The following is a 10,683-nucleotide window of genomic DNA, read 5'->3' as shown; positions in this document are numbered from 1 at the left end:
TTTCAAAAAAATGACCAAAAAATCACTATACGCCACTATGGAATACAGCCGACTTAATTATGACTTTAAATCCCTCATAGAACACCACAGTTAAATGACTGAGATATTCTTTCATTTTACTTCTTTAGTTTGGCTTAAAATGACTTGAAAACTTTCCTGACAATTATTACTAATAATATTTTATAATATTTGGCAAAGAATAACCAAATTGAAATTTGACCAAAATTGTATATTAAGGCTTTAAAGAATTATGCTAATTTCTCGGATAGGATGTGTATGAATTCATTATCTCATTTATGAAGAATATGTGCATAAGTTAAAGAATTGAACATTATATAGTTCTCTGGGTTGATAGGATCAACAAATTTTAATCTTTACCCAGAGCAGATTTTTTTTCAACGTTTATGTGTGCTGGCTGCTCTGGGTAAAGATTAAATTTGTTCAAGTTAAAGAATTGTGCTAATTTTTCAGATAGGATGTGCAAAATTTCATCTCATCTATAAAGAATATGCGCAGATGTTAAAGAATTATGCTAAATTTTCAGATAGACTGGGTAAGAGCTCATCATCCCATCTATGAAGAATAATTACGTGCATAAGTTAAAGAATTATGCTAATTTCGCAGATAGGATATGTTAGAATTCATCATCCTATCTATAAAAGAACATGTGCATTACTTAACAGAATGGCTTATTTCTCAGGATGTGTAGGATTTTATCATCTCATCTATAAAGAAAATGCGCATACTTTAAAGAACTGTGGAGTATGTTGTTAATCACTTTTAATACATTTTAAGCTGATTTTTAAATCTTTTTTTAAGGTGAACATCCAATTATTGAATGAGTGCAATTATCATTTATGGTGATTATTTTATAGAATTGTGTAAATAGTTAAATTGATTTAATTCCAAAAACGTTGTATTACTTAACTGTATATTTGTGTATAACATATACATATTATTGTACTACTTTGCTACATATCTGTGTATAACATATGATACACATTATTGTACAACTGCATTTAACATACACATATTGTACTACTTGATTTATGATGTCAACGAATTATATACAGAAAACAAGAAATAGTTTTAAAAGTGTTTTTTATTTCTCAGGCTATATCTATAAGTTATCTGGAAAAGCCCAAAATGGAATATTCTATTACCTCCAGGACCCATCATTCGAAATCACGTACTGTGATTTGTTGAAGTGCGTCATGTGAAAGCCCTTAAATTACAATAAAGTAGCCTGGGCAACGAAGTTCTTCTTGCACAACAACGCACAACAAAGTGCGACGCAATATAACCGCCATAACAAATTCCACGCAAAGCATTACGCTTGGTTACATGTACAATATTGCCGCAATACTCAATGTAACTTGTGGTTTGGATACACATACATGCTCCATATTGAGGTAAACAACTTAAAATATTGGGGCAAAAAAGAGGTTTTTTTTAATTGCACTATTTTGTGGTAATAGAATAGAAATAAAGGATCCAGGTCCAAGGCCCTTTATCCTTTTTTTTTTTAATTGCATATTTTTGTGATAATAAAATTAAAATAAAGGGTCCAGGTCCAGGGCCCTTTATCCTTTACATCCAAATAATGTGTCATTGGAAGTCAACACATTTTAAATAATGGGTTTGGCTGCACCTCGCCCATTATTTACGTTTTTACAGCCTCTGATACATTATGGGTGTAATTAATGATAACGCAGTACTCTTTATTAATTTTCTTAAATATTGGGACAGTCTTTAATAGAGTGTTTCAAAGGTATGCTCATTATATGTACAGGGTGTGTCCAACTGATCTGCACTCAACTACTATTTTTCTGGAATACCCTGAATAAAAATTACACCACAGCTATGACAGAGTGTGGTTTTCTCCTTCACATACATATTGAATTTTAGAAATATTGGGTATTTCAAACAATTTTCATGTCAACACATGGAGTGTTAATTGTTGTGCAGTCCTTGGTGTCTCTCATAGCACTTTTGACATACTCATTATGGTCCAAAACGCCGAAACTGGTACAAGAACAACTGGTACAAAAACAGCAGCAACTTTCAACCAATTTATGCAAGACTCAACACATCTTGATCATCTGCAAATGATCAAAAACAGGATGGGTGTGTCTGGCCAGCCTTGATCATCTACAAATGATCGAAAACAGGATTTCGTGCGTCTGGCCAGCCTTCATCATCTTCATATGATCAAAAACAGGATTTGCTGTGTCTGGCCAGCCTTGATCATCTGCATATGTTCAAAAACAAATTTTGGTGTGTCTGGCCAGCCTTGATCATCTGCATATCACCAAACACAGGAATTGGTGTGTCTGGCCAGCCTTGATCATCTGCATATGATCAAAAACAGGAATTGGTGTGTCTGGCCAGCCTTGATCATCTGCATATCACCAAACACAGGAATTGGTGTGTCTGGCCAGCCTTGATCATCTGCAAATGATCAAAACAGGAATTGGTGTGTCTGGCCAGCCTTGATCATCTGCATATGATCAAAACCAGGATTTGGTGTGTCTGGCCAGCCTTGATCATCTGCATATGATCAAAACCAGGATTTGGTGTGTCTGGCCAGCCTTGATCATCTGCATATGATCAAAAACAGGAATTGGTGTGTCTGGCCAGCCTCGATCATCTGCATATCACCAAACACAGGAATTGGTGTGTCTGGCCAGCCTTGATCATCTGCAAATGATCAAAAACAGGTTTTGGTGTGTCTGGCCAGCCTTGATCATCTGCATATGATCAAAAACAGGAATTGGTGTGTCTGGCCAGCCTTGATCATCTGCATATGATCAAAACCAGGATTTGGTGTGTCTAGCCAGCCTTGATCATCTGCATATGATCAAAAACAGGAATTGGTGTGTCTGGCCAGCCTTGATCATCTGCATATGATCAAAAACAGGATTTGGTGTGTCTAGCCAGCCTTGATCATCTGCATATGATCAAAACCAGGATTTGGTGTGTCTGGCCAGCCTTGATCATCTGCTTATGATCAAAACCAGGTTTTGGTGTGTCTAGCCAGCCTTGATCATCTGCATATGATCAAAAACAGGATTTGGTGTGTCTGGCCAGCCTTGATCATCTGCAAATGATCAAAAACAGGATTTGGTGTGTCTGGCCAGCCTTGATCATCTGCTTATCACTAATCACAGGATTTGGTGTGTCTGGCCAGCCTTGATCATCTGCATATCACCAAACACAGGATTTGGTATGTCTGGCCAGCCTTGATCATCTGCATATGATCAAAACCAGGATTTGGTGTGTCTGGCCAGCCTTGATCATCTGCATGTGATCAAAAATAGGATTTGGTGTGTCTGGCCAGCCTTGATCATCTGCAAATGATCAAAAACAGGTTTTGGTGCGTCTGGCCAGCCTTCATCATCTGCATATCACCAAACACAGGAATTGGTGTGTCTGGCCAGCCTTGATTATCTGCAAATGATCAAAAACAGGATTTGGTGTGTCTGGTCAGCCTTGATCATCTGCAAATGATCAAAAACAGGTTTTGGTGCGTCTGGCCAGCCTTGATCATCTGCAAATGATCAAAAACAGGATTTGGTGTGTCTGGCCAGCCTTGATCATCTGCAAATGATCAAAAACAGGATTTGGTGTGTCTGGCCAGCCTTGATCATCTGCAAATGATCAAAAACAGGTTTTGGTGCGTCTGGCCAGCCTTCATCATCTGCATATGATCAAAACCAGGTTTTGGTGTGTCTGGCCAGCCTTGATCATCTGCATATCACCAAACACAGGAATTGGTGTGTCTGGCCAGCCTTGATTATCTGCATATCACCAAACACAGGAATTGGTGTGTCTGGCCAGCCTTGATCATCTGCATATCAACAAACACAGGATTTGGTGTGTCTGGCCAGCCTTGATTATCTGCATATCACCAAAACCAGGTTTTGGTGTGTCTAGCCAGCCTTGATCATCTGCATATGTTCAAAAACAGGATTTGGTGTGTCTGGCCAGCCTTGATCATCTGCAAATGATCAAAAACAGGATTTGGTGTGTCTGGCCAGCCTTGATCATCTGCATATCACCAAACACAGGATTTGGTATGTCTGGCCAGCCTTGATCATCTGTTTATGATCAAAAACAGGATTTGGTGTGTCTGGCCAGCCATATCACAAAAAAGAGGAATTGGTGTGTCTGGCCAGCCTTGATCATCTGCATATCACCAAACACAGGAATTGGTGTGTCTGGCCAGCCTTGATCATCTGCATATCACCAAACACAGGAATTGGTGTGTCTGGCCATCCTTGATCATCTGCATATGATCAAAAACGGATTTGGTGTGTCTGGCCAGCCTTGATCATCTGCATATGATCAAAAACAGAAATAGATGTGTCTGACCAGCCTTGATCATCTGCATATCACCAAACACAGGATTTGGTGTGTCTGGCCAGCCTTGATCATCTGCATATCACCAAACACAGGATTGGGTGTGTCTGGCCAGCCTTGATCATCTGCATATGATCAAAAACAGGATTTGGTGTCCCTGGCCAGCCTTGATCATCAGTCCGGTCCGACTGCCTGATCAGGAAGTACTGCCGAATCAGGCAGCATGTTGCCGAGTTAGGCAACACAGGCTTTGGTAACCCTTCCGAATTCGGCAGACTAAGGACTAAATTGTTCATGGTGATTTTATAAAAGATCGGGGGAAATTTTACTTTGACACACATGAGCTACATGTAAGTTGACAATTTCTAACGGTTTTTTAAAAATTTGATTTAAATATGCAAATTAACTTTATTTTAACTAAAATTGATGATAAATTACTACTAATTGTACATTCATTGATAATTTTATATATTTTACCTACTTCTTTACTCTAAACCAAGAAATAACAGTGTATTAAAAGATGCTCTATTTGGAATAGAGCATTGCATTGTGGGAAACCATACTGCCTGACTCGGCAACATACTGCCTGATTCGGCAGTACTTCCTGATCAGGCAGTCGGACCGGACTGATCATATGCATATGATCAAAAACGGGATTTGGTGTGTCTAGCCAGCCTTCATCATTCATCTGCATATGATGAAAAACAGAACTTGGTGTGTCTGGCTATCCTTGATCTTCTGCATATATGATCAAAAAAGGATTGCTTCTGGCCAGCCTGCAAATCTGTAAATGATCAAGGTTGGCCAGACATATAAAATCCTGCTTTTGATCATATGCAGATGATCAAGGATGGCCTTCTAAAAAGTGAACACATTACCAAGGCCAAAGATCATATACATAAATGTTTACCAGCAGCTCAGCGAAGACCCCACTGTTGAAATTACTAGTAAACATGATCGAAGATTTTGTGCGAAAATCAACACAGACCCATATTGTGAGTGCTTACTTTCCGATGATCTCAAACCAAGGCTTTTCTAGTTCTACACACTTCCCAAAATTCATCAACCAGATAAATACCTGCAACTTCTGGCACAAGGTTTCCATCCTATATACAGAAATTTCCTCCATAAACTTGACAACATACGACAGTTATCACCCAAGGATGGTGATGGTATCATATTGGTATGGCAGTGTGCGTTGATGCTCTTGATTAACGTGATTAACGAAATCAGGATGCTTGATCTCACTGCAAATACCAACAATGTTTGTTAGTTACTTACAAAGTAATATCAAGCAATTCAGGAATGAGTGCATAATTTAGACCATCCTATGCCAATATGTTCCAGGGCATGCTCGAAAGGGATCTCCTATCCACAGCTGGGGGCTTCCTTCCAACCACAATTATTCCTATTCGTGAGGTCAAATGTCATGCTTTTTGGCAACAATATTTCCACTGATCTGTACACCAGACACACTGTGCACAAATACACTGATCTCCTATCCTACCAACCAGCTAGTCATCCCAAACATAATAAGCAAGAACATATAATGCAGAATTTGATCAGACAAAATCCAACTATGATTTCAAACGTACCTCGCATCTACATCATTTCATTCAGATGCGAAGCAGATGACTACAAAGTTTCTCCATGTACTGAAGCCAAAGTGGTAATGGCATCTGGCAGTAAAAAGTTGTTAAGTCCCCCAAAAGTTTTTGCCCATAAGACAAATACTCCCGGACAAGTATATGTGTGTAGGATGGATGTTCTTTGCCGTCCAGGTCTTCTTTTACCATGCAATTGGGTGTAAAGAGCATATCTTCGGCATAGTTCATCTTCCTGTATCCTCAGGATATGTACCAGGAATCGTAGTTGTTGTGAATTGACAGAGTTGATAAGAGGCTCAGTGTTGGTGATTGTCTTTCATTACGGACATGTCAGTAGATATCACCCAGGATTCACAGCCATAGAGCAATACTGTAACACAAGTGGTGTAAATAAGCTTGCCTTTTGTTGCAATGGAGCTTTTTGGACTTCTCCACAGATGCTCCAATTTCCAAAATGCATACCATGCAAGCGCCATCCGTTGGGAGAGTTCACTGGCGCTAGAGCCCATCATGGAACGAAGATATTTAAAATCGGTGACATGCTTGATGGGTTCTACATATACTTGGAATGGTGGCTGTGGATTGCAGTTGATGGTCATGTACTCGATTTAGGAATACTGATGATGAGACCCAGGCTTTCTGCTGCAGCCGCTGTTCTGGTCAGCTGTGCCTGTGCCCGTGGAATGGAGGATTCAAGCAAGGCAATATCGTCAGCAAAATCTAAGTCGTTCCAAACCTTTGCAGGATATCGCCTGGAACGATGTGGATGTGTTTTAACACCACTGTCAGATCGCTCGGTAGCCATCTTCATCAAATAGTCGATGAGAACAATGAATATGAATGGAGTTAAAACATCCCCCTGCAATACTCCAGTAGTCACTAGGAAGAGATCCGAGATATTGCCATCTACCATTACGGCGCTTTGTGAATTGGTATACAATACACGCATTGCCTTTACGATGCTCTCTGGGATACCATAGTGCCGAAAAACAGAAAACATCTTCATATTGATTGAATCAAAGGCTTTCTTGATTAATATTCCCGCAGAGTTCTGGAAGCTATACACATAAGAACTCAGACTAACCGAGACTCGAAATAGACCCTATCTTCCCAGAGATGTCATGGATTGTTTTCCATCTGGTCTTGCCATTTTCATTTGCTACTTGCAAGTCTTCCACCTGGTTGTGTATAGAGGCAAATTCGTCGGCTCTGTAAGACTCATTTAGCTGGGTGTTGAGCCTTCTCATCTCTTCCACTTATTTGGCGTGACGGGTTCTAAGAAGTAGGTATGTCTTCTTGGCCGCATCTGTTTCTGATCTCAGGAGGGTCTTGTCTGTCACCTAGCTTGGCATTCCACAGGGACTACATTTTCCAACTACCTCTACAGGTTTCTCGAACATCTCATACCTCTCGGAAATTGGTGTCGAGTTGTTGTCACATTGGAGGACTTGGAATCTGTTTGAGAATTCAATCTGGAAATGGTTCTTAGTAGGAACATGTTGCAGCTTCTTCCAGTTGTACTTAGGCCTCTTACTGTAAGGTTTACCTTTGAGCGGTTCGAAGACTGGTGTGCAGTCGTATGCTGAGTATTCGGTGGTCTTTCTCCAGCTCTACACGGTTATAAGCTCTGCAGTTGTGCAGGGAATTTACCCAATTACTGTTGACAAGGATGTGGTCCACTTAGTGTTTTGAACATGCTGGATTATGAAGGACGGAGCTTGAATTCCTGGCATAAATTCACTAGTCTCTCTCCATTGTCGTTTGTTGTGTCATAAAAACAATGAGGACCAATCACAGCTGGATGAGATATATGGCTATCATGGCCACTTCTAGCATTGGAGTCACCAATGACGAATTGGATGTTGTGCCTCTTCACCTTTTCAAGATTGTCTTATAGTGGATTATAGAACCCGTCCTTTTCTCCTGAGGTTGCCGATTCAGTTGGTCATAAATGATTGTAACCGTAAGCTGGGGGTTCCCGTTAAATGAAGCTGTTAGTATTTTTTGATTGATGGTCTTCATGCTCTGAAGACACCTATGGACGTGCCTTGACATCAGAACTCCAACACCTCCCTGCCTCTGGTCTGTGGCAGAACTGTAAATAAGTACCCAAATATTACTTCACTTTTTCTGCAGAATCATTCCAAATATTTCGTTTTCCACGTAAACGTTATTTATCAATTTTACTTCTCGAGAAAATAAAAATCACGTACAAACATACAATTGGATAAAGCTAACATTTATTTATTTTTGTAATAACAAAACAGATTTCTACAGCGGCGCGGAGTGTGACTTTGAAAAGAAGACATGACACGACCCCCATCCATGTTACAGTACGTCATGTTAGTTTAAAGTTTCTTGTAAATCGCACTTTCATCACCTCATACTATCATGTATATCGTTACCGTCACATTTAGATTGGTAAAAGAATCCACAGAGCTTCAATATAAACTTATAGCAATTTGAATAAAAAAAGACAGATTTTCAAAGGTGACAAAATTTGCATTGACTTTCCCTCGAAGCACGCAGATATTGATCACAGCCCGGGATCACAGCGGAGTGAGCGTTCATCCGTTAGGCTTTATTGAACCCGGAACAAAAGGTACCCAAAATCGCCTTGAAGAAGGAAATATCTAAATTTGTCACTTTTGAAACTCGACCAATAATGTCATTCAAATGAGTGGGCCTATAGCTTAGTGGAATAAAATCGTATTGTGCCGAATAAGGTATCAAAGTACGCAGAACAATTATTTTTCAATTTAGATTTAGTGTCTTTAAGATATGGCTTTTACTTTAAGTGTTCGGATACTTTTTGGTGCAATATATATGCCTGTATTTCTATAGGCGACAGCTGAAAAAAGAACAAGAATTAGGTTGTATGCAAATTGCCTTTCTTGTTTTGGGTGAAAAGTTGGCCAACGTGCAATTGGTGAAATAATGGTGCTCTATTTTATTAAACAACAATTAAAGTTCAAAACAAAAGCCGTTATAGCTAGTGCAAGAATGTCGTATTTGCAATCATAGTCTTTATAAATGTAGATTAAATGCTAGATAAAGGTCAAGGAGTATGAATATAAAGACAAAAATTATTTCCTCATCATATTCCTCATCATTTCCACAATTCAAAATGTGATTTATTATCGTTTAATAATGCAAAAAGCAAGTAGAGCGTATCTGCTACATACGATGTTATTGCACTAACAACTTTATTTCCGATGCTATACAAGAACGTTGTATGTGGTATATTCGACGTTCTTACCAGGAATTTCTCATTGCAGGTATAAGCTGTATCAAAATGATCGTTACCCACTTACCCCCTAGCCTGAATCCTTCCAGGCCCAGAATTGCGGCGTCTTTTATTACCCACAATCCTTTACGTTGCCTTATTTAGGGCCTGAATTCGTGACACAACCCGATGACCGTGCGTAGATGTTGACGGACTGGAGGATTTAGTCTACTTACCCCCATATAGCTCCATTAGTTTCCATTGATAACGGATATGAGTCTGACACGTAAAAATCAACACATGAACCACATAATTTACAGATGAATTGTATAACAAGTCATATTCTGGACATTTCGCGAGTATCCAAAGTTAGATTTGGAAAATGCAGGCTGTTCAATAAACATCAAAATTGATGGATACCAATCATTTTGATACATCATGTACGACAGTTAGTGTATAAAGTTTGAGGCTCACAATATGCCCAATTACACCAATTTTACAATCCATTAATAGCCTAATTCAATTTCACCAAAAATGTTAGTTTTGACGTTCTTCCACTGAAACGTCGAAATATTTTCTCTGGAAAAGACGGGGGGGGGACAAATTTTGTTTAGCTTGATATGCTTTTGTTCGTCAATTATCACTACTGGCTTCCCATAATTTTTTCATGAGCGCGTGCTACTTTCAAGACCGTCGTTTCATCCCAGTGTTTTCCTACGATCATCATTCCAACGGGTAGCTTACCAACCCAGCCTGCGTTGATGGAAAGTGCTGGATGTCCAGTCACATCAGCCGCCATGGTATTTTGTAAATTACCGGTACAGTAATGTGTCCGCTCTATAAACGAGAATGAAAACATAATAACTACTATACTTTTAAACTATTATAATAGTTGAATCTGGATAATAACAAATACACTAATACAATGCGATGAGAAGGCAAACTTAGATGAAAACAAAACCAACCAGATCATATCATAATACCAAATCAAAATGTCAAATGAAATACTAGGACCTCCATGTCTGCTACTCAAAATGTTCTTTAAACATGTTAACCTGTAAGACATAACCTGTATCGCTTGTGTGGGTGTGTTGGTGTGTAAAACTTCAGAACTTACCTTGGAATGTCATCTCGCCTTCTTTCGGCAATTTTTGTGCTACGAAAGGTATGGTTGGCATAATAAGTACATCATAATCTTTCAAAACATCATCATAAGCTTGGCGTAACAGGCGTCCTAAATTCTGACAACGTCCGTAATATTGTCCATGGAATGTCTCATTTAGGTATGCACCAGTAAGCATGAGATACTAAAAAAGGGAAAGAACCGTGTGAAAAGATTTAGACCAATAAGAAAGAGTGCAGCGAACCAACTTATGTGCTGATGTGCACGTAATAATTCATAAGCTGTCTACAATCATTGCGTCTTTCCTAAGCCAGGGTCCTCTCTACTGGGATGCTTTAAAAAATCATTTTAGAAAAGTACATCTC

At 39.2% G+C, this 10,683-nt stretch overlaps 1 protein-coding gene across 3 annotated transcripts in view; it reads right to left on the bottom strand.

Annotated features, from left to right (window-relative positions):
- Positions 1–8,254: 8,254 nt before the first annotated feature.
- Positions 8,255–10,683, bottom strand: part of LOC140147865 (amidase-like) — a 28,193-nt gene continuing 25,764 nt past the window's right edge. For all 3 annotated transcript variants that reach the window (XM_072169639.1, XM_072169638.1, XM_072169641.1), the window contains 2 exons: positions 10,313–10,502; positions 8,255–10,032 (listed from right to left, as the gene is read on the bottom strand). In XM_072169639.1, coding sequence (XP_072025740.1) covers positions 9,839–10,032; positions 10,313–10,502 — 384 coding nt within the window. In that variant the 3' untranslated portion in view covers positions 8,255–9,838. The remainder of the gene's footprint in view (positions 10,033–10,312; positions 10,503–10,683) is intronic.

The sequence above is a fragment of the Amphiura filiformis genome, chromosome 3 (genome assembly GCF_039555335.1).
Source record: "Amphiura filiformis chromosome 3, Afil_fr2py, whole genome shotgun sequence".
NCBI classification, from domain to species: Eukaryota; Metazoa; Echinodermata; class Ophiuroidea; order Amphilepidida; family Amphiuridae; genus Amphiura; species Amphiura filiformis.
This window is presented reverse-complemented; position numbering and strand designations above follow the sequence as displayed.